Source organism: Heloderma suspectum, chromosome 1 (assembly GCF_057233095.1).
Source record: "Heloderma suspectum isolate Gila_16-S chromosome 1, 16-S_ref, whole genome shotgun sequence".
NCBI classification, from domain to species: Eukaryota; Metazoa; Chordata; class Lepidosauria; order Squamata; family Helodermatidae; genus Heloderma; species Heloderma suspectum.
The window spans coordinates 347,911,997-347,936,344 of record NC_139458.1 but is presented as its reverse complement, the minus strand read 5'-3'; the positions used below and the strand labels follow the sequence as shown (position 1 = coordinate 347,936,344).

General features: G+C 44.3%; 2 protein-coding genes across 4 annotated transcripts in view; both read right to left on the bottom strand.

The window, feature by feature from the left end:
• MTHFD1L (methylenetetrahydrofolate dehydrogenase (NADP+ dependent) 1 like) overlaps positions 1-12,319 on the bottom strand; it is a 213,394-nt gene extending 201,075 nt beyond the window's left edge. For 2 of the 3 annotated variants that reach the window (XR_014786738.1, XM_084827831.1), the window contains exons 1-5: positions 12,020-12,319; positions 7,795-7,879; positions 6,299-6,349; positions 6,154-6,207; positions 2,727-2,851 (exon numbers count right to left, since the gene is read on the bottom strand). Coding sequence is in view for 1 of the 3 variants with exons in the window: in XM_084827831.1 (XP_084683957.1) it covers positions 2,727-2,851; positions 6,154-6,207; positions 6,299-6,349; positions 7,795-7,879; positions 12,020-12,243 (539 nt within the window). In the remaining 2 variants the exon portion in view is untranslated. Of the gene's footprint in view, positions 1-2,726; positions 2,852-6,153; positions 6,208-6,298; positions 6,350-7,794; positions 7,880-11,658; positions 11,868-12,019 lie in introns of those variants that run through there. The other variant, XM_084827833.1, reaches the window with a different exon arrangement.
• A 2,577-nt stretch (positions 12,320-14,896) lies between these two features.
• PLEKHG1 (pleckstrin homology and RhoGEF domain containing G1) overlaps positions 14,897-24,348 on the bottom strand; it is a 184,961-nt gene continuing 175,509 nt past the window's right edge. Inside the window, exons 18-19 of the mRNA XM_084827830.1 lie at positions 21,078-22,734; positions 14,897-19,270 (exon numbers count right to left, since the gene is read on the bottom strand). Of these exons, the coding sequence (XP_084683956.1) occupies positions 18,204-19,270; positions 21,078-22,734 (2,724 nt within the window). The 3' untranslated portion in view covers positions 14,897-18,203. The remainder of the gene's footprint in view (positions 19,271-21,077; positions 22,735-24,348) is intronic.

Here is a 24,348-nt window from a genome sequence, read left to right as displayed (position 1 = left end):
AACTCTAAGTTCTGGTGGATGCAAGAGTGGAAGTATATTCCAAGTATTCTGGAAGTGCCTAGCCAGTGCATTACAGTGGGCCTCAGATGGTTCCATAGTGTCCTTAGGGCCAGAATGTAAAAGGCCCCAGACAGCCCTAAAAATCTCTGCTGGGTGGAATATGGATGATTGAATAGAGGCAGTGAAATATTTTTTCCTTGCCGCTCTCACTGCCTTTTTTATTTATCAGATTTATTAGCCACCGATCTGGCTGGCCACCCAGCCACCTTTGAATATACCTGGCCATAGGCACATGCCAGGGTTTGATTGCATCCACTAGGAGTTTTTCTCCATCTGTACTCAAGGTGTCTCCTATTTTGTTTCATCACTCTCAGCTCCAGGGTATACCATGGAGCTGTACGAGCTCTACTCCGGAGAGGGAGCTCAGGAGCAATTGTGTCAACTGCCCAGGTCATTTCTCCACAGGTTGACCAGGGCTTCGGCAGGCGCACCACCCATATGAGCTGGAACCGTCCCCAGAACCCTCTGGAAAGCATCTGGATCCACTAGCCTCCAGGGGTGGACCATCTTAATAGGTCCCCCACCATTGCAGAGGAGAAAAGCTGCTGTAAGTCTAAACCTTGACAAAGGGACTGAGGCAAAGTCCCCCACCTTCAGATCACCATCTCCATGTCCAGTTGAGAAAACCATGTCTAGAGTATGCCCCGCTACATGTGTTGGGCCAGTGACATGTTGGGACAGTCCCATGGCTGTCATGGAGACCATGAAATCCTGAGTCGCCCCAGACAAGGTGCCCTCAGTGTGAACGTTGACATCCTGCAGAACCAACAGTCTGGGGGATCTCAGCAGCACACCCGAGACCACCTCCGTCAGCTCACCTAGGGAGTCTGTTGAGCAGCGGGGTGGGCGGTACACCAACAGAATCCCTAATCTGTCCTGCTGACCCAGCACAAGGTGCAAACACTCCAGACCAGTGGTCACATGGTCAGGGAGTTTGCAGAGGGAGATGAAATTCTGACAGACCACAGCAACACCCCCTCCCCAGCCCTCAAGCTTTCCCTGATGCTGGACCAAGTACCCCGGTGGGCAGAGCTGGGAGAGACTGACTCCTCCCTGTTCACCCACCCAGGTCTCAGTTTTACTTGCCAGATGGACCACCTCATCTACTATTAAGTATTAAGTATTAATACTATTAAGTATTAAGGGGGGCCTTGTTCTGAACCGGTCTGACATTTAAAAGCAGCATCCAGAGACCCAAAGGCAGGCTGATAGGGCGACCACCAAACCTGCAGGTGCGGGGAGGAACAGAACATGGCACAGCCATTAACTGTCTGGCCTGCGTTCCCCTTGCCTGTCAAGTCCTCCTCACAACACCATATCTCCCTCTACTCATCACTACACTGATTGGCCCCCCTCAGCCCCCCCAATTGGCCCAATATCCTCCCTCCCAGGCACATACTCAGGCCACCAGAAAGCCAGGGTCCAGGCCTTGCAGGGCTCACAGCTAGATGATCTCTGGCCCCTCCATAAGCAGGAGAGCCTTTACAGCTGGAGCCAGTTTGGGGCCCTGCCCTCCCAGGCCAAGTGGAAAGAGCCAGGCAGAGAAACAGCGTCCAGGTCTGCTCACAGCTGGATGGTGTCTCACAGCTGGATATTGTTGGGTTGTTCAGGTGGTTAAGAAGCCATACTACATGGTTAACAAGCCACCCTGTGGAAAATGTCTTGGGTTCAGACAACATACTAACCCATGGTTCAACAAACAATCCACAGTTCAACAACAACCCACACTCAACCACTGAGTGTAAGTTAGTGTGTTCTGTGAACAGCCCCAGTGTCTCTGGGGAAAAGGCATATATTCCTAGGTACCGTTGTCACAGGATTGCGACTGGACCTACGGCCATTTAGATACTGGTGCTAGAAACTAGGTGAAAGCGATGGGGTGGCCTATCTGGTTTTTTTAATTATTATTCTAAGAGAAAAAAATATACTCAGTATACTTGACCATTTTCCTCAAATAACCAGCCTTTTGTCATCTTGAACCAGCAGAATTGAAATAAAATAAAGACTGTAAGAATGGACTGGAATTAAGAAACCAAACTTAAGAAACGTTTTTGTTAACTTTGAGGACAGCGTCTGGAGGACACAGGATTTTCCCATTTCCGGGCTCTGAGCTTGGAGCCAGGAAACTGTGCTCCTCACCCCCGCCCCCTTGTAGCTGGCACAGAGAGCACAACTGCTTCTCCATGCTCGTAAAACAAAGTGGGGAGAAGGGGGTGTTCCCGGGGGAGGGGAGGAGACCGGGGCAGCATTCCTATTATCTTTCTTATGGCTGCCCGAACCTCCTTCCTTCCCCCTCTCCGAAGCCTCTGCTAGACAGGCAAAATTGTCCATCTAGCTAAAATGCAGAGAGGCAGGGACAAGGCACCTCCCTCTCTGCATAGGATACTGGTAAGCCTTAGAGTTCAGGGTATTACCCAGGGTGAGTTCAGGGGATTACCCAGGACACAACCCATAGGACCTCGCCTTAATTCTCAGGTTTACAGAATATCAACATCATGTACTAACCAATGTGATTTAAACAATAGTGTTATGTTTGATTTCACAAAAACAAATTTATTTTTCCTGTTTCATTTCATCTTAGTAACTGTGGAACCCGTATGATAACACAAATCTCTAGGGACATAAAATTTGTATCTGCCCAATGGGCTTTATAGTGTTTAACTTACCCATTCACATCTTTCTCTGGTTTCACGGTATTCAATATTTTGCTAGTGTATGACTCTTTATGGAGGCGAAGGAGAATGCCATGAATTTTAGGATTCTCATTGAGCTTTATTATTTCATCTATAACCTATGAGGTAATATAAAGTTAATAAATCAGGATTATAAAAGATTCAGCCTTTGGAACATAGGAAGCTGCCTTATACTAAGTCAGACCATTGCTTCATCTAGCCCAGTATTGTCAACACTGATCGGCAGCGGCTCTCCGGTGTTTCAGGAATTTTTCCAGCCCTACCTGGAGATGCCAGGGAGCGAACCAGGCACCTTCTGGGTGCAAAGCAGATGCTCTGCTCCTGAGCCACAGCCCCTTCAACATTAGAACACTATCAAATATGAAGAGAGTGTAGTTTGAAAATATGGAGGGTTTATCCGTTGATAAATGGAATCAGACACGCTTTTTCACTTGCAAAAACTGAAGAATACAGCAAAAATACACTCACAAATTTAATTTTTGTGAACTGCCCAGAGAGCTTCAGCTATGGGGCAGTATAGAAATATAATGAATGAATGAATAGCTGTGAAAGTACACCTATGGGGAGGACGACACTTACACACTTCAGTGCCCACCATTTAGAGCAGTTCGTAGCAAAGTAAGGTATACTAACTGCAGCATTCCACAGAACAATAGTGAGATGGTACTATGTCACTCTAAAGATATCACAGTGGGGTGATGCCAGACAGGAACAGGTCAAGCAGGGGTGTCGTCCCTCTACAGATACAGATATATAGTGTTTATCACTGCTAGCGTGAAACTGCAGCAATCCGCAAGTGCAGACAGCCTGGGGGAAGAATACAGTCATAACACATTGGCAAAATGCCATCCATTAAGTGTAAGGAGGGAAACAAAATCCCTCTTCGGGCATTCCAAACTGTAAATGTGGAGGACAGATGGGGACAGATGCAGCAATTCCATGCATAGGATTGCACCCTTATTGACTTTCTGTGTAATTTTGCAAAAGCCACTTAGGGCACAATCCTATGCAGTTTTAGACAGAAAAAAGTCCTACAACTCCCAGCATGCCCCAGCCAGCTATGCTGTAGGACATTTTTCTGCCTAAACCTGCATAGGATTGTGCCCTTAGCCTACTTTTCTTCTCTGGTTCCACCTGCCAGAATGATGCTCCTTATAAAAGCATCTGGAAAACAACAGATCAAGCACATTACACAGCCCTACACATAAATTTGAGGTAATCTGTACTTAGTAAGGGTGATCTTTGAAGCCTTTTTGTATCTAAGCACACCAGAACTTGTAATTAAGCTTCATAGTAGTTTAATGATATCTCTACTTCAAAAAGGAAAAACTGGAGCATGAGAACAATCCATGGCTGGATGAAATGCTGGTGGAATACTCAGGAGAAAACTGAAATACCAGTCACAATTTTTGTCTTGTGAGTTTCATCACAGAAACATATTTAGCAAAGTATATGCCTGATATTAATGATTCATGCTTTCTACAATGATCACCTATGATGAGGAAACAATCCTTAATAAACAGTTGCTTTTTATAAGCCCACCATTGCTGATCATTTTCTAAAAATATATATAAAGTTGATTTACAGTGCAATCGTCTACATGTTTACTCAGAAGTAAGTCTCACTGAGTTAAATGGGGCTTACTCCCAGACTTTATTGTTGAAACATAAGCCTGGATCCAAAGATCCTCATGTGCAAGTGGAAAGCACTTCTGAATGTTTACAGTGTGTTGCCAGTTTCTCTCCCTGGCTGTAGCCCCTTGTAGCCCCTGAAAAGCCACCCTTGAAGTTCAAGGGATTGCTTGGAAAGGTGTGCAAGAGAATCAATGATTCAGCCGTGTGCTCACAGAAGTGTTTTCCACTTGTGCAAAGGGATCTTTGGATCCAAGCCATACAGGCCATTTTTTTTTCAGTCACACCCATTGCAAAGCTTCTAAGCAAAAATGGCGAACAGGGAAAGAGACCACTGCAGTGCTTTCTCTAAATAATAAAAAAATAACCCAAACAACCTTATTTATCTGGCTGTGTGGAAGTTTTATATTCCTCTTAATGGATATCAGATTCTATGTTTGTGCGAGTAGCTCATGACTATCGTTTAGTTAGGAATAAGTAACCGCTGAGTGAAAGTAGTCCTTATTAACAATAAGGTGGTAATGGTCTTACAATGCAATCGAACACACTGTAATGAAATGTAGCAGACTGCTCAACAGAAACAGCACCCAGCCAAACAGTATACAGCCCTAAACAGTTAACATCGCCAGTCTTATGAGATTATGGGGATCTGTAGGCATATACAGTGTGCAGTATACTGTTGCTAGGGGTGAACCAAGGACTGAAGACTATCAAATTTAATTTGAATTCCTTGCTTATTTTTAGAAGTGGTCACAGTATATTCAGTAGAATCCCCCTCCCATCTACTCAGGTCATTTAAGAACTTGCTCATAAACCAGGTTCACCTACTTCAACAGGACTAAAGATATAAGCCTTTGCACACTTACCCAGTGGCCCTGTTCAGACGTCATGCTAAACCATGATGGTTAGGCGTTTTTGATAACCACCCTGGCTTACCATGTTGTGTGGAAGGAGAAAACCACATTCTTCATGGTTAGTAAGCTACCCCAGCTAAACACCCCCCTGCAACAGAATGGCTTACCTAGTTGTCTGGCGGGCTCCCTGGTGGTTAAAACGGGATCTGGAGGACTTCCAGGCAGCAACTATAGAATCTGTGGCTAGAGTGTCCACCACTGCCAGCAACGCTCTAGCCGCCGTGGACTTTCTCAATGGTTGCACAGCCATTTCCGATGCTGGAGGGGCCACCGGGAGCCCGTTTGCACCACAGAGGATGATGGGATGCACGGTAACCATACTGGGATGACCACCAGGTAACTACATGGTTCTGCAATTGTTTGGCAGGCCTGCGCATTGTGGTTTTGCTAAGCCCCCCTCTGTAGTTACCCTAACCACCCCCTCCCCAAGCACATCTGAACACGGCCAGTGAGACTTACTTGTCAGTCAATATGCCTAGGAATTAGGTGCGCAGTCTAAACACACTTATCTATAAGTAACACTGCAATTCTATGCTAACTTACCTTAGAGTAAGCCCTACTGAACTCTGTGAACTTATTTCTGAGTAAACATGCATAGGATCAGGCTAGATACTTCACTGAAGCTTCCAGGTCTATGTGCTCTGGATCATATTGTTAGAGTGCAATCCTATACATGTTTACTTAAATGTAAGTGCCACTGAGTTCACTAGGGCTTACCCCCAGACAAGTGGGTATAGGATTGCAGCCTTATACTGTTTAGTCATGTAGGACCCACAGTGTTTGGAAAATAGCACAGATGCTATTAATCCAACAATAGCGTAAAGGTGAAAAATTAAAATTAACAAAATTAGTTACCTCGTTTTCATTATAGTCACAAGGGAGACAGATATGAACAATATTCAAACCAATCTGCAAAGAAGAAGAAGAAATGATTTGATGCAAAGCTCAACCCACTTTCAATTTAATTTGGGAGGGGGGAATCATGTTTTGATATTCTCACCTCTTCAGCAATGTTTCTGATAACTTCTTGCCCCAAATCGTCATCACCAACCTTGAGCGGATAAAGAAAAAGAAAATAGCAACTGTTGCAGGCTAAAGAAAGCCTTCAGAAAAATACAAGTGTAAGCAACTTGTAACTAAAGAAAAAATGGCAAGCAATCCTGGATCAGAAATTTGCAACTGAGAATGTGATTAACCAAACTGAATGGAAACTGCTTCCATTCCTTAACATTAACAGGTGTGAAACAGGAGTGTGTTGCACCATCTAGTACCTTTGGGCAGATTAGTGACAATGAATACCTTGGCTTCACCAGCCCTTTTTACTAGTTGTTCTTTTAAAAAAGTCACTGATGCTTCCACATTCTTGTGGCTATAAAGAAGCAAGGCAAGCCTCAACAAGATGCAAATGGAGACATACTAGCACTGCTTCCAGGGGCACTACACGGGAAAATGTGGAGACTGGCTAGCAGTAAAGATGATAATGTAGTGTTGGGGATGTTTTCAGGATACTAGCAGACTTGTTTTAAGACATGAACACCTTACATATAAATGGATGGCTTCATGTGGAAGAGGAAACCACATGTAGTAGTAAGATCCTGTGTGGTGCAGTGGATAGGGTGAGGGACCTGGATTGGGGACCTGAACTAGGTTCAAATCCAGACTCAACCAGCAGTATTAATGGGAAGCTAGTGCAAACCATGAAACTAGCTGAAACTAGCACTTCTGGTATGGGACAAGTCAGCAGGAGCTCAGCTGTCCTCTCCCATTCCGGAAGCGCTAGTGTTGGTGAGTTTCTGGGTTTGCGTTAGCAAGCGCTAGCTTCCTGTTCCTGCCAGCACAACTTGTTGGGAACCGGCACACTGCCAGCATTGGAAACTGCCATAAGGTTGCCCTTTCTTCAAGGTGACACACATGGGCTGTATCCCAATTCCAACAACCTCATTTGAGGCAGGTAGGGTTAAGAGTGTGAAACTGTCAAGGATAAAGTACAAATATTTGAAAAGAGGGAAGGGAATATCTCTTGAGGGTGAGGTACTGAACACCCCTCTCACTTGGAAACGGGTGGGGTGCTGACCATCACTCAGATCTAACAGAGCCCTAGCAGAAGGCACTCCACTTGTGTCCACTCCCGCCACTGCCACCCCTTGCTCCAGCCCAGCATGCCTCATCCAAGCCTGCAGAGCTTCCCCACCAGCCCTCAGAAGCACCCTTGCAGGAGGCTGCAACAGGAAGGGAGATGCAAAAGGTTCCAAGTCCAAGTTAAAATATGGATCCAACAGCTTCTATCCCATTATTAAATGAGTGTAAGAATACATTTATCCAGCTAAAAATAACTCTGTTTATACTTAATAAGGTATTGTAGTGTGCATTCAGAAGCCCTCCCAGAGCTGCCACTACATCTCATTATACCGCTGCACCTCCTTAATCTTCAATCTCTTGGGTACTTGAATCCATATGAATTTCATGATTTAATCCTTGGGCTCTGTGTGTTTTTACCTGTACAACAGAAAGTGTTGGCGTAAATGTAGGATGTTCTTTCCGCAGTACATTCAGAGCTTTCCTTGAGCTCTCTATGATTTTTCTAAAAAACAAGACAAAACAAAAAAACTACCTGTGTTAGTGTACGATAGAATTATTTTTTTCCCCCACACATCTCTCCAGCTAGCACATGAGCATCTTTACAGATCACCCACAATTACAACTCATTTTCAACAAATTCATCATGAGGCAATATGTATCTTCTGGCAACTGAAAGTGCAATCCTATGCATGTTTCGACAGAAAAATGACTACAGCTCCCAGCATGCCCCAGCCAGCATGTTTGCCTGGGGCATGCTGGGAGTTGTAGGATTCTTTTCTGTCTAAACACGCTTAGGACTGCACCCTAAGTTATTTTTTTAAAAAGACACCATGAAATCTTGTATCAACAGTTATGACACAAAGGCTTACCTTTTCACTTGCCTGGAAGTAAGCCCTAACAAACACAGGATAACTCGTTTTCAACAAACATGCATAGGACTACACTTAAAAGTCTTTTTCTTAATAATATTTACATGACAACAGAGCATTCCTAACCCCCTTGGACAGCTATTGGCAGAAAGGAGCTCCAGCAGCAGCATGGACATGTCTGCCCTGGAGCTACCCATTACATGGAAAGCTCCATGGGTGTAAATCTTCTGCTGGTGTCAGGCCCTGAAATAGGATGTTCCAGGGGCTAGTCAGAAGTAGCTTTGGAGGCAGAGCCATTGAATTGAAAGTCCTCTTTTCCCTAGATCGGGCCCCTCTCCTAGTTAGCCTGGAGCTGGTGTACCCAATTTCCCCCTGATTGGGTCCAACGGGGGTGGGGGGTGAGGAAGGAATCTTACTAAATAGGCTCTGCCAGGTTAAAAAGCCCAGTAAAGTCTCACATGCACCTGCCTCTTGGTAGATCCTTTAAAAGTGGTGAAGGATCTACCATTTCATTCCTCCCCCATCCCAGCTGCAGTGACCAATGACCTAGGCGCTGATCCTGCCTATCCCTGGGTGGTCATTTGAGGGGACCTGGCCCATGGGATCCTGGACTTTGGCCCTGAGTTCCAGCCCTAGCTGCACCACTGGCCATATTTTGTACCCAAGACTGTTATCCAAGTGATGCTATTTATGATTTATTTATTTATGAACCACTTACATCAAGATGTCAAAGCAGTGTACATAACTCGGCTTTGGCTATTGGGTGGTATAGAAATGTAATAATAAATAAAATCACAGAAACATAAAAATAAAGGCCAATGCACAGTATATACCATATCTACATAAGACAGGCTACACTATACAAGGAAGGCTTGCATAAACAGATGGGTCTTCAACATCCACCTAAAAATAAGAAGTGTTGGCACATGTCTAATGTCAAGGGGAAGATTATTCCACATAGTGGGAGACGCTACACTCAATGCCCTCACTGTAGGATCGATGTCAGAAGTATGTGGCATTTATGAATGGCACACCCATGTGTAACTATGCAGCTTCTGCCTGCAAAACACACACATGGTCATTTGGAAAGGACAGACCTCTCATTATGTGCACTTTGCTGGCCAAAATTGCAATTTATACACATGGCTGTTCTTCATAAATGACACTGTGCATGTGGTGGGTTTGTGTGTGTGTGGGGGGGGGGGACTCAGGAGTTGGTTCCCACAAAATGATCCTTGGAGCCAGAAGCCATGCAAACAAGTAAGCTCTAAAATGCTTAGGACTATATGGCTTTCCTTGTAATTCCATTGGGATGCAAGAAGTGATATTCATAACATAGCTATCTGTAGCTACAAGCAATTGCAAGTAATACTAGCTTAATTTTTAGTGGGTAGTAGAGAGGAATGTATTTATTTTGGAGACAACATTTCAGAAAGATATTGGCAGGGCAAGTCACCTGATTATAGAAACCTGTTATTTTGCTTTTGTCAGTCTTCTGTTATATAAAACCTTAGACTAGGATTTGTAAAAACAAGGAGACAGAGACTTGGTTCACATATAACAGTGACAAAAAGTAATTAACCCACAATTTGTGGTGGCATGTGCTAGGCACATTTGCAGCCTTTTCGAATATTTAACCCCCAATCAGGCTGACTGGGGGTTGCTATGTGATATCCGAACAGTTAATAGTTAGATTAACTGTGGGTTGTTTACCCACAATTAACCTATAGTGTTTGGGTTTGGATACCACATTCAATATTCAAAAAGGATATGTGGAAAAGAAAACACACTCGGAACACACCGCAGAAAATCATGGGTTTACCACCATTACATGTGGACAGCCCCAGACTGATACTATATTAGGAGACCATGACCCCAATATATTGGGGTCTCACAAACCAGAAGTTCTTCTGGCACATTTTTGTAAATGTCTGCTCAGTGTTGTGGTGTTGGCCTACCATGCCAGTGTGATGTAGTGATGAACGTGCTTGACTGGGACTTAGGAGACCCAGGTTCTAGCCCCCACTTGGCCATTAAGTGACTGGGCCTAACCTACCTCACAGGGCTGTTGTGAGGATAAAATGGACAGGAGAAAGATTATGTGTACTACCTTGGTCTCCTTGGACGAAAAAGGGGGTATAAATGTAACAATAAATAAATGTAACTCCCAATGAGTTCAATGGGGCTTAATCCTAGGTGTGGCTACAGTCTCACAAACTGACCCAATTCTGCAGAGTTGGTTGCCAGGTCCGGACTAAGGGGGGCACTGCCCTTTTACCATTGCAAGTCTAGATATGCTTAAAAAAAGGTAAAGGTGTCCCCAACCAGTCGTGTCCGACTCCAGGGAGTGGTGCTCATCTCCATTTCTAAGCTGAAGAGCCAGCGCTGTCTGAAGACGCTTCCTGTCTGAAGACGCTTCCGTGGTCATGTGGCCAACATGACTGAACACCGAACGCTGTTACCTTTCCCGCTGAAGCAGTACCTATTTATCTACTTGCAATTTCTTGCTTTCGAACTGCTAGTGTGGCCGGAGTAGATATGCTTCACCATGGTGTAAATCCCACTGAATGGACTTCGGCTTATTTCTGAGTAAAATCCACAAGTTGCACAAAACGTTGAATTTCACCAGGTGCAGCTTTTCCCCTGCAGGGTTGCCAACTTTCTTGCTACCCCTTTAAAAGCAATAGGCCAGGTACACAAATAGTAAGTGAAGCTTTGTATATCACAGGGACCAAATTATGGAGAAAAGCTTGGCCGGAGTAATTGCCACCTACCTACCAGGCTGCTCTTAAAGGAAAGGGGCCAAGGGAGGCCTGGCTGGCCCATTTCTAATCTTTGACTGGCAGGCAAAGACATTTTTTTATTTAGACAGGCCTTTGGCCCCTAAGTTGCCTTATGAATATAGTTTGGTTGTTTATATTGACGTTTTGCCTGCCTTGTTTCTATTATTTTAAGTTTCTATTCCATTGCTGTTTTATTGTATTTTCTTGTATTTGTAGTATTGCTGTTAGCAGGTTGTGAGGGCCATTTGAGCCAGTGTGGTGTAGTGGCTAGAGTGTGGGATTGGGAGCTGGGAGAACCGGGTTCTAGCCGCCACTCAGCCATGGAAGCTCACTGGGTGACTTTGGGCCAGTCACAGACTCTCAGCCCAACCCACCTCACAGGGTTGTTGTTATGAGGATAAAATGGAGGAGGGGATTATGTCCGCCGCCTTGGGTTCCTTAAGGAGGAAAAAAGGTGGGATATAAATGTAATAAATAAATAAATTTGATGGAAATGCAGAATACAAATTTATCAAATTATAATTGTTGCTGATAAAATCATAACAATAATGCTAATACTACTGGCACCGTTTGCAATCCTAGAGGGCTGCAGTACTGACAAAAAGCCAAAGCTCGAAGCACTGCCCTACCTACAACAAAGCAGGCAGTCTCAAAGAGCGCCAGGCCCTCTCGGGGCCTCCGCGGCGTGTAGCATCAGCCGGAGGTTATACGCCGGTCCGGCACCGGGGAATGAACGTGGTCACGTGGCCCAGAGGAAGCGGCGTCTTTCGCAGCTGAGTGGCTCCAGAAGCCGCCACTCTTCTCTCCCTGCTCCTCAATTCAGCCGCGCGGTTGCATCAGACGCGGCAGCACGGAGGCGGAGCCGCTAACCCCACCCACGTGGCGCGCGGGCCGGCCGCTGGTCATGAAAGAAAGACCGACGCGGTGCCGGGACGGGCTGATGCTCCTCTCCCCCCCGCGCCCCGCGAAAAAGTGGAACTGGCCGCCTACCTGGCCGCGGAGCCCCGAGTCCCGCCGCCGGGGGCGTCTTGTTTGTCCGACCGGCTCCGCGCGCCGCATATCCCTCGCTGGGGCAGGAGCGCGGCGGCGGCAGCGGAGCCGGGCGCAGCAGGGCGCAGCGGCAGCTCCCGAGCGCCGCCGCGCCTCTTTTCAGTCCGGCTGGTCGCCGGCACCGCCGGTCTCCAGGGCAGGCGGCGGAGCGCGGAAAGCCTCATCGTGCGCGGGGGGAAAGAAGGTCGGAGAGCCGCCGCTGCCGCTGGGGCCACCGGGCGGGGAGGAGTTGCGCGGCTCTGGGGCGGGGCGGGGCGGGGCGGGGCGGGGCGGGGCGCTCGGCGGCCAGACCTCGCATGCCTGCAAAGGCGGGCCGAGCCCAGCGGAGAGCGCCCCCCGCCTTGCGCCCGAGGCGGCAGCGACGCGTCCCTGAAGTCCCCTCAGGTGCCGGCAGAGGTGAATAGGCTGCACGCTCAAGCAGGGTGACGGTGAGGGGCTGCCCTCTTCTGCCCTCCGGCCCCCCGAGCGGGAGCCCCTTCGCCTTCAAGAGGACCCTCGGCGGCAGGCAGCGATAAGATCGCGCTCTTCCCTGAAAGGGGTTCAGCTTTTAGGAAACATGGGTAGGGTCCGCGTACGTACTTGGGGAGTGGGTGTTGCTGAGTAGCTGCCCTTCCTTCCAGGGGAAGGGACAGCTATCGGGGGAAGGAAGGAGGCAGAATACTTACCCTTTTAGGGCGCGATCCTATGCATATGTAGAAAGGAATAAAGCCCTACAATTCCCAGCGTGCCACAGGCAGCATGGCTGGCTGGAGGGATGCTGGAAGGTGTAAGACATTTTTTTTTCCTACACACGCATGGGATTGCACCCTTAGCCATGAAAGAGACCGGGCAACTCTTGCAGATGTTTATTTACAATGTTTATGTACTGCTCCACAGCAAAAGATTTCAGAGCAGTGAAGAGCAAGGATAAAAGAATAAAACAGCATGTTAAAACATTTTAGAAGATGCAAGTTCTGATAAAGCCGAATTTAATACACCGCAGCTGGTCACGCAAGGAAGGCCAATCGAAATAACAATGTCTTCAGGAGGCTCTGGAAGGGACGCAAGGTTGGCACCTGCCTGACCTCCAAAGGCAGGGAGTTCCACCAGAAGGGGGGTTTGTATTCGGACAGCAACACGATGCTTCTATCCAGGTTTGAGTTGTAGGCCCCTCTTATGTCAGCTGGTCCTCAGCCGTGGCCTGTGGCTTACCTGAGGGCTGCAGCAAGCCACCATATTAAATTTTCATCAATACCCCCCAGTGCCTGATGTAGCATAGCTCTTAGGCATTATGGGACACCTAGTTCAGGGAGCCCAGGGTAGGCATCGGCACTACCGGACCAAAAAAGAGCACAGCTGCACAACAGATATGGTTCTCGATGGGTATTGAGGAAACTTACATTTAATGCTTAGTTGAAAACTGCTTGAGATTACTTTTCTACAACAGCTCACGTAACAGCTGCCCTTTGTTTTGTTCTTGGATTTCTCTACAGCCATTATGGATCTTTGCTATTTGTGTGGCAGTGACAGTAGACCCTCTTGGGCCTCAGGCGGTTGCTTAAAGGTGCCGGGTGCCAACATTGGGCTGCTTTCTGGCCTTAGCCACAGTGGCATAGTGCTGGGTGGATACTCCTTTTTTCCCCCAGGTGTTTTATTTTGGTAGAGATTGCTGGAGCTTTCTAGAATATGGTTCAAATGAGCCACCTAGGAAATGGATGTAAAGAGCTGTTTGTTGTACACAGGGGCGGGCCCATCCATATAGGCAAACTAGGCAGTTGCTTAGGGTTCCAAGTTAAGTGAGGCACCAAATTTGAGGGGGGAAATACAAATTAAAAATACTGACACTGTCATTATTTCAGTTCCCACGTGTGTAGAGAAGGAATATGACTGAGGCTGTGGAGGTGAGCAAGGGACTGACTGGGGCTGCTGGGGCAGGACCCGGCCCTCCTTCGGGTGATGCAGGATATCCTCATGCTGCGCTGCTGCTTCCAGTTGAAGGCACAGTGTGAAAAGCGCCCCCCCCCCCAAGCAGCCGCTTCCTTTGCTCTCGGAAGGTTGAGCTTAGGGGCTGGCAGTGCCTCGTTGGCTATGTCGCCCTGATGATGCACCCCTTCTTGCAGTATTGTGTTCGTCTCCTTCGTGGTTTTATCAGACCCTCTGTACTGATACAGTGCTTAGTAAAACACACACACACACACACACACATATATATATATATATATGGCATGTTTTATAATAATATTCTGCTTCCAAAGATTGGGGGGGGGGGGTTGCCTTGTCATTAAATGCTAAATAGGGGCAAAATGTTTGGAGTCTGGGAGTATTAATTGCATGGTTCTCCTAGAGAGCCAGTTGCTGGCAGCTAGTCTAGGGCCGCTCCTGGTTGTACAGTGATAAGAGAATACACCAGTTAGATCCAGGTAAGAGAATACACCAGTTGGGTCCAGACTCTCCCACTAGAGGAAGGGGGTGAAGTGATTTTCACAGATTCCCTCGTTCCCCCTGCAGCCCCTGGTCAAATTGCTCTGGAGGGTTGGGAGCAGCATCAGAGGTGCAGAGAGGAGGAATCTCTGGAAAAAAAATCACCCCTCCTTCCTCTAGCAGAAACTTCTGTGGAATTTGGTCTCTATGAAAATTTAGATCCAACCCACTATCTCGTTTTGTTTGTGTATCCTAGACTGCTAATATGTTCATTGTACCAGTGCCAGCCCTTCCAAACTGATTTAGTAATGAATGAGAAAAGCAAAGCACACAAATCAGTAGTTGCGGTGTGATGAATACTCTTGGTACTGCAGATTAAATATTTCCTTAAAGAGATGGCAGTTCTTCAAATCATTTGCTGCAAACAAATAGTATTTATTTTCTCCTTAGCAGCATTTACTTACATATCTTCAGGTTTGGCATGCTTTAAACTTCGCCTTTAAGCATAACAAAATGAGAAGAGCTTTACTTAAGACATCTTCTACATGTACATACATTTTTACATATTCCTTACAAAATGAGTCATGAAAAAGTGCAATGTAGAGGTTGTGTCTCTTACCAATAGAAAACAAATGATATGCAGAAATTAGGAAACACAGTGTGAATCCATTCAGATTAAGTGACTTCATTTTGAATTTTGTCCAGTAGTATAGTGCCGGTACTACCAACAAATACAGAATAGTAATACATTAAAAATCAGTCTTTTACAAGTAATATTGCAGTGTTTAAAATAAAACTTTCAAATGTTGTGTATAAAAACATTATAGAGGAGAGGTATAAATCTTCAAAAGAAAAGATAAATCCACATTAATAATGGGATAATAATGACTGTGCTGTGACCTATCCAGTTTGCAGTGTACGTCATACTAACTTTGCTGTAACTTTTTCTCAGTTAAGACTTTAACTGTTTCAATTTTAGTAATAGCTGCTGTTTTCCCTGCTGCACCCCACATACTTTTTGTTGCTGTCACTGCAATGAATAGAGCAAATGTGATCTGGAGCATTCAGGTGGGAAAACTGGGTCTGTAAGCCTACAGTGGTGGACATAAAAAGCACCCACAACCTAACTTGCCATTTGAGTGCCAAGAGATAGCTACTTTTGATGTGTATTCAATGGAATCAAGGTTTTTTTAAAAAATAAAAAATTCCTTTGGGAAGGGTGTTAACCAGAATAAATTTAACCTTCTAGATTACAACAATATGAAAAATGAACATAAAAGAATTTTAATGTCTTCAGAGAAATACATGGTATCTCCACAGTTCATTGACCAAGTTGCATATGTGAAATTCAAACCAAATGACCACTGGCATTCTTTTGCTATTTTGGCTTTATATTTTTATAAAATCTAGATTTGTTTTTTTTTTGTTGGGAGTAGTTTTCTTTGTAACTGGTATTTTTCGGCAAATGGTAATATTAGATATTGGCCACACAAGTCAAACTACCTACGAAGCATGAACTAAATATAAGATTTGTATCTCTTGATACTTCCTTTTGTCATCAAGAGCTGGGAACTACTATTCCCGTTGCTTTTACAAAAACAGTTTCCAGGGCTTAGCTATGTGCGAATTTTATGTGTTTGCTTCCCTGCCGGCAAGGCTAAAAGTACCCAATACATATTAATATTTGTTTCTTACAAAGCTACAAATTATAAATTTTACTTTACTCGTCTCTACTGATTTATATCTCATTATGTTATCGGATTAACAAAATTCCCCTACCAGTACAAAGAAACTTATATGTGCCTATTGTTAATGCATTCAAATTGGTATTATTATTATTTACATTATTTCACTTGTTTTATTAAATAAAACTGATATTTGCTAATTTGTATACACTTACAATGTTCCTCATTATTTTACGAGACACAGGTTGAATTCAGTCAGCTCTTCTGCTGAAACCAGGACAGCCTTGTGCATAAGAAAACTCGAATTCATGGTATAACAAGAAAAAAAGCCCTACATTCTTGAAAGAGTTCTCCATCAATGAATAAGGATTTGTACTATACAGTTCAGAGTAATTCAGCAAGTACAAATCCTTCAGTATTTATTTCAGTAGTAGAGAATATACATTTGTCAGTTGGAGGATTATGTTAAAACCATCTATACAAGCAACTGCTGACACTTTAAAACTTATACTACCGCTTTGTGCTAGAGCAGCCTTTTCCAACTTGGTGCTTTTCATAAGTGCTGGACCTACAACTTCTAGGATTCTGGGAGTGGTAGTCAAACACATCTGGCGAGCACAGATTGGAGAAGGCTGTGCTAGAGTGAAGTGGTGTACTGAAAGTGGAAATAAGGCTGAAGAAAGAACCCGCTGCTTGGTAAAAGCATTGCACTTTGTAGTCATGTCACCATTCATGCCCTTCATCTGAAAACTGGCTATACATCTTGTATTCACACAGTATTGCTTTCAAGTAATCCAAGCCAAAGTTGTGCAGCAAAAAAGATAATCCGCAGCAGCACTGGCAGCAAGAACTACCCCCTATCCAGGAATTTGGTACCCATAGATATTGAATGTGTGAAGAGGCTATTGAGAACATGGGGTCTAGCTCTGCCCCCACTGCCTGGCCAACACATGTTTAGTGTCAGTCTGAAGAGGAATGACGCAAGTATGTACATGCGTAGGGCTCCTCCAGAAGGATGCGTACCCTAATCAATCAATTCATGTCCTCACAGAGGAATCCCAGTGCATTTACATACAGGCATGCCAGTCACATGTTGGCTGGGTGATGTGGCCAGCATGTGTGGTGGCTTCTTGATAACCCAATCATGCATTCAGTACATATGGATATTGAACACCTGAATAAAGCTACAGTATGATAGTGGATACACCATGTGATATCCATGAGATAAATGGAAGACATGATCTCCAAAAAAATGGAATGTATCTAGCATATTGAAATAAAAACCAACATAAATTAAAATGAAATAAGAAAACTAAAAGAGCCAGAAACACCCTTAGCTGGTACTTAGTAAACACTAGGTTCAAATTACAGATACCTGCAAGTCATTTCCCAAACAGGGAATTCCAGGTACTCTACAAGCTTGAATCAGAGAAACAAAGGTGCTTTTGAAAGGTTTTCCTGCTTGAGCCCACAGTTCCCATTTTGGTATGTACTATGTGCACATTTTACTTATCAAAGCTGCTTGGAAAAGTGGTTGCAGAAACAGGAGGAGGAAATTTTAAACCTAGTGAAGTCAAATGACACTTCAATAAGCTTCAGTCCAGTCATAGTATTTCATACCTCAGTTTATGTAAATATAAGTAAGCAAGTAGACCTTATATAACAGCTACAGATGATTTGCTGCACATTTTGCAGCATATGTCATACCCCCTACCCTTTGGGGGGTTTTTGAGCATTAGTGACATTTACACAAAATTCAGAATTCTGGCCTATGTAACTGGCTATCGTACATAATCACCAAGATTTTAGTGGGGGTGGGGTGGAAATGGCAGAAATGGATACAAGGAAAAGCAAGCCAGAGACCTACCTGCAATATAAAGCCACACAATTACTCAACAGTGGAAAAACCTGGCCACTTTAAATTTCTCAGCAGATGGTAGTTAAAAATACATGCACTACAATGTGCATTACAAGTACTGGTTGTCCTAGTATAATCTTTTTCAGTATTAAGGTAGAACAATCAGAAATTTTAGAAGATATCAAGCAAAGCTACTTGAGCTAAGACACTGAAATTTTTCCCTTAAGGACTGGACAATATTCTGCTGATTAGGAGATGGCACTCTCCATAAGTAGTCATTCAATTTATCTGAATCACTACATGTGCTCAGGAAAGAGTCTGACGGCTTAGCGGCAGCCAGGGACATATTTTTGCCACTATGAGTTTCTGGAGGAGCAGAATGTGCATTTATTTTTGAATCCAAGAGCTTTGTTTGGTTGTAGAAAGTCTCTAAATCGGATCCCTCATCTTCAGATTTTATTTCAACATAGTCATCATCGTCTCCTTCTCCGTCATCAGTGTCTTTGAAATTAGAAAAATAGTTCTGGGTGGCTATTTGTGCATTTGACAGCAAGTTTCTGTTAACTCTTAAAAATTTTTGAGAGTCTTGCAGAATAATTTCTGATAAATCCTCTGGGATTTGCGCTGTCCCATCACACGTTCCAAGGCCTGGAGAGGCACCTTGGCCTGATTCTTGATAGTGGTCAGAGAGAAAGTTCCTGCTTGAATGCAACTGCTTCTTATCCATTTCAGGTGGATAATTTATTGATTCCCCAGACTTGTTGACCACAATTGAGGAAGATGACTGTGACCTGCTGTACATTTGTGGCTTTGCACTGCTTTCGCTTCTCCCTAAAGAGTTGTAAATGTGGCTGCGGTGCAAGTTCTCTTTGTTAGGCTGACTTATAATAGCACTCCACCTTTGTGCAGGAATATGTGGGTGAAGAGGAGTCTGAAGGGAAGGCACTGAGCAGGCCGCTGGTAACTGTCTCATGCTCTGCTTTGTGCTCATCTCTGAAGGAGAGGTTTTGGACTTCAGGTGTGGGACATCTGGCCAAGGAGAGAAGTCTGAGAGTTCTCCATTACTGTATGTTGAGTGCAAAAACCAGTCTTCTGCTCTTAAGCATTCGGCAGCTAACTGAGATGTTGACACTGGTGAGGAATACCTTACGTTAGATGGTTCCTGTGAACTGGCCTTTTGTGATTTGGCTGAGGTTTCCCGAAAAACAACCTGATCATAGAGCTGTGAATATTCAGCAATTCTGGCACCTAAAAAAGAAATAAATAATGGATATGACTGATACAAAAAAGTACATATACTGAATGAGCCTAAAATGAAAGTGAAACTTGAAGTGAAAGTGAAACTTGATTAAACAGTAGGTATAATCCTACTGTTTATTCAGAAGTAATTCCAACTGGTTTTAATGGTTCTTACTGCCACATAAGCACACATAAGATCGCAACCTTAGCCATATTTTCCACTTTACTAGAGCCTTATTCATGTGGACAGCAAGCAATGGCACGCATGCAAATCCAGTTCCTGCTGTAGCATCCCCAATCATAGGGCACTCCAATCATGTAGATAGCCCGGCTGTTGTCTTACTTCCTGTCCTCTACAACTGTGGCTATGCTCCAGGAGGCCTGTGGAAATCAGAAGTTCTCCATCATGTCCCCTGGCATACAGAGAATATCAGCCAGCCAGCCAGCTCCTATGCTACCTCTATGCACCTTCTCCAAAGGTAGAGGCAGTAGCTGTCTCTCCAAGACATTTGCATAGAAATGTACCTTAGAAATTCTGGTACCATAAGTCAGGAGTGGGCAACATCCTTTGGTTTGAGGGCCACTTTTGATGCTGGGCAACTAGTTGGGGGCATCACACCCAAAGGGCGGGGGGGAAGGGGGTGAAAAGTCTTCCTTATTTTTCCTTAATATCTTCCCTTAATTTCCAGTTTATTCACTTTTATTTTTCTAATTAAGTTCTACTGTAACCTCCCTCCATCTCCCATCTCATCCCCTTTTCATACTTCATATGCTGTTCTATGGCAGTCATAATAGTAGCAGCTCTATCAGCTGCCTGGATAGAAGCAGACAATGGGAGGAGGGTGACAAGAGCATCCCTCTGTACCATACAGCCCTGTGAGATCACAAACCAGAGCATCTCTTACAGGGAAGGGACAACACAATGGCAGAATAGGAGATTCCCATGGTTTTACTGGAGGGGGAGCAGAGAGGAGAGGTGGGCAAGACCAGCAACAGCAGTAAAATGCTGCAGCTTTGTTCAAGGGATGGGTGGGAAGTAGAGAAGAAGAGGGAGAAGTGGTAGCTGCAATTCTGGCAGTGTTAAAAGCTGCAGTTTTGCTCAGGAAGGAGAGGAGAGGAGATAAACTCAGAAGCCGGCATTTCAGCACTAATTTGGTAGTGGTGGAGAGGACACACGGGGGGCGAGCACACAAGGCCATCAAGGGCAGCGTGTGGCCCATGGGCTGCATATTGCCATCCCTGCAATACGTAATCAGTTTGCCCTATGGTTAGGCTGGTCCTGCCTCCACTCAGTCTAAAAATCTTCCATTTTACAAAGTGAAATTTCTGTATTCACATCAGAACGTCATATAATAAAAGAAAATAAGGCGATTGGTGTGATTCTTAGCTTTACTTCAAGCAAGCATGAGCAAAATTCCTGTCTTCTGTGATCTTAGACTAATAAAACATATGGTACATGTGTATTATTTATATCAGTATAAATTATACAAGCGGGAAGTTTTCAAATGTAAGCACCCAATCACAGCCGTTCCTATGACCACTATGTATGTCCTATGGCCTTATCTTTGGACACAACTAAGGACTAGTTTGAGAACCATTGGTTGAAGCCTGCTAAATCAAAGCTAGTATAAGTAAAAGGTAGATTTTAATCATTACGGAGGAACAAATGGCATACACGTATGACTTGTATTTTACTCTTGTCTGATTCAAGGAAATGTTGACCAAATGGTGGACTAAATATGGGCAGTCATCACATTAAGAGTATTTAATCAATAGTTGTAGTTATAAGAATGAGGGGAAAACATTGTGAACATACCAATGGCAGGGCCACCTTGTTTCTTCTCTTCCAAAATGGCTGCTAAATCCTTGTGCCTTGATTTCTGCTGCTGGCTCAGAAGTTGCTCTTGCTCTGGGCTTTTTACTTTCAAAAGCTGATTTGCCTTCTTAATTTTTTGGCTGTACTGTCTTGCCATCATGAAGACCCGATTCTTTGTTTTATCCACAGCATCCAATTCACTGTCAGCATTCTCTGCATTTGTATTGCATATATTATTGGCAGATTCATAAAGGCTATCTGCAAAAGCCATCTCACTGGAGAGTGAAGTTCTGTTGAGACTTACCAGAGAATTTGCTTTACATGAAGCTGCTTCTTCAAACCTAAGGTTGGCTTCACTTAGCCTGGCTACTTTGTTGGGCAAAGTTTTTGGGAAAACAGGTGTTTCTGGCAGTGAAAGAGTATGCAGTGAATATTCCACATCTTTACTTAATTCACAAGTAGTTCCAGTAGATGTGTTATTATCTATGTCATCTTTGCAGACAGGAAAAGCTGCAAGGACATGATCTCGTGTCTTTTCTTCATTCTTCTTGATATAATTTTCTAAGTCATTCCAGATTTCATCTACTTCCTCTGATAATTTATCTGCAGCAGACTTGTGAGAATGTGAGTCAGAGTTTGAGGAGCTATCCACTAAGCTCAAATAGTCATGATCTAATGGAACATAATGATATGGATTTTCATCTTCACTGAACTGGAGGCTTTCTTCAGAAACAAATTTTCGGAGGTGGTCACAACATGCAAAATCTGTTTCCAAACCAAGAAAACTTCTCTTTTTGGAACACTTAAGGCGATCACACTTGAAATTAAGCTTTGGGAGGACTATGGTATCATAGACATTCTCCTCACTAATCCTCAGATCATGAGAGCTTGAAGGTGGAGTGCCTCTCCTGGGAATAGCTTCATTCCTGTTCAGAAAGACAGTCCTGCTATGAGGTCCTTGTCTTTTCTTGAAAGTAACTTCTTGGTCTTGAGTCTCATAGAGCGAGTCTCTAGCTGATCCTTGTGGAACATGGTCAGACTCTTCCCTCCGAGCCAGACCCATTAGTTTCAAATCTTCAAAACTTATATTGTCATAGACATGATCTATGTCATCAATAGTCAATTCTTCTGAAGATTCTGGGTACACCTGCAGATTGTCCATGTTGCTCTGAGAACTTTTCATTTCATTCCAAGAAGCATTTTGACCAAAGTCATTTTTCCTGAATCTTGAACCAGATGGAGAAGTTTTACTTTCACCAGCACTGCTGGCTCGCCTCACAATTCTGTGAGAGTTAGAGTGGGAAGTGTCATTTTGATGACCTAGTCCTACATGCCAGCTGCAAGGACGGCCTGATGGGACCCTCTCTTCACATGTAATGGAAGCTAAATTGGATGTAGACTCTGATGGCACAAACATGTGATAATCATCTTCATCCTCTACGTTCTCCTGCAGAGGGCGTGTACTTGGGAACAAGGCTTGCCGAATCTGATGGTCTGTCCAGATGTTTCTCACTGTAGCTGTTCTCCCCAAAATATTCACCATGAATGAGCCATTTTGCATCGTGAACTGTCGAGAAGGCTGACCACCTCCACTACAGGAAAATGAAAGCTTTGTGTTCACTTGGGAAGATGCTTCATCTGCAAGCTCTTTGGAGTTCTATGAAGTTTTGAAATAGAGCATAATTTTAGTTTATGTTCTAACCAATATGCAGAATCATCACCATAAATACTAATGACTAACTCAATTTTCCAAGTTCCAGTCTTTATACAGCCAAAATGGCATCATCCATGCACAAGAGTCACTAGGTTCTGGGGTACCCAAGGTTTGCAAAAGTACAAAAAATTATTTAGGGAAAAACGCTTGCAGGGGGCCCCAGAACAACCCAATGAGGACTGAGCATGCTGTGTGGGCACAGAATGCTGACTGACATGGGTTGGGGCGCGGTGGGGGGAAGAGAACAGAACATAACAAGGAATGGAATGGAATGGGGTACCCTAGAAAAGGGTATGGCTGAACAGGAGCATTCCACACTGCAACGTTTTGTTGCAGGTTCCACTTGTTTTACAATATGCATTCCGGCACAGAGTTTGGGAATTACAGGCCTACCGGACACAGTAGTACAAACAGGAATGGGAGTTGCAGCCAGGCTTTCATTTGTCAATTTGAACACCTGTTCCCATATCAACCTGCCAATGCTAAGGTCGTCAAGTGGATGCCTTTCTCCAATATACCATTTGCATCAGAGGTGAGGCTTAAATCTACAGGGTAGAGGAGCTTTTGGTAGTTAGTGCCCCAGTTATCAGCTGCCTCCCTAAGAGGTATGGCTGGAATCAACAGTGCTTCATTTTAAGCACCAATTTTTTTTTATTCAACTAGGCATTAAAAATAATACCATATATATTTTAGACTATGAATTGTACTAGTATCTACTATTTGTTTTGTTTGTATTGTTTATTGTTATTTTGCTTGTTTTTAATTTTTGTAAACCACCTTGTCATTGATAAAAGGTAGTGTATAAATGTTATATTTATTTATTTTATTTATTTATTTATTGCATTTATACCCCGCCTTTCTCCCTCTCGCAAGGAACTCAAGGCGGCTTACATTATCCTCCTCCTCACCGTTGTATCCTCACAACAACAACCCTGTGAGGTAGGTTGGGCTGAGAGTCTGTGACTGGCCCAAAGTCACCCAGTGAGCTTCCATGGCCAAGTGGGGACTAGAACCCGGATCTCCCAGCTCCAAGTCCGTCACTCTCACCACTACACTACACTGGCTCTCTTTTACTTTTATATGTAAAAGTATCAAGGAAGCTGTCCCTCATCCACCATCTGTTGTTGGTTTAGCTGCCTGGTATCCTGATTTTAATGCCTAGCCTTGGAACAACTGCCAAATCAGACTAGCTTAACTCCCTTGGCTGCTGGATTCCCTGGACCTTGAAGTATTCTTGGCTAGCTGAATGGCCTTGGACTCTGCTTAAACTGTTGCCTGCAAGATTCCTTGCCAGGCCTGTTTTCCAGTTGTCCAGTGGAATCCCTATGAGTCGTCTTAGCTACTTAGCCAACTAAATTTGTTGTCTGAGCAGAACTAGGCCAAGACATAAACCCTGTGCAAGGTTAAGTACCAACTTTAATCAACCTCCCACTTTCCTCATAGCATCTACACTGTCAAGATTCCATGACTGATCCTTCCTCCACATCTGTAGTTACAAGACAAGCGACTATTCCATAACCAAGAGAATGGCTGAAGTGGGGTGGCGTTAGCAAATTA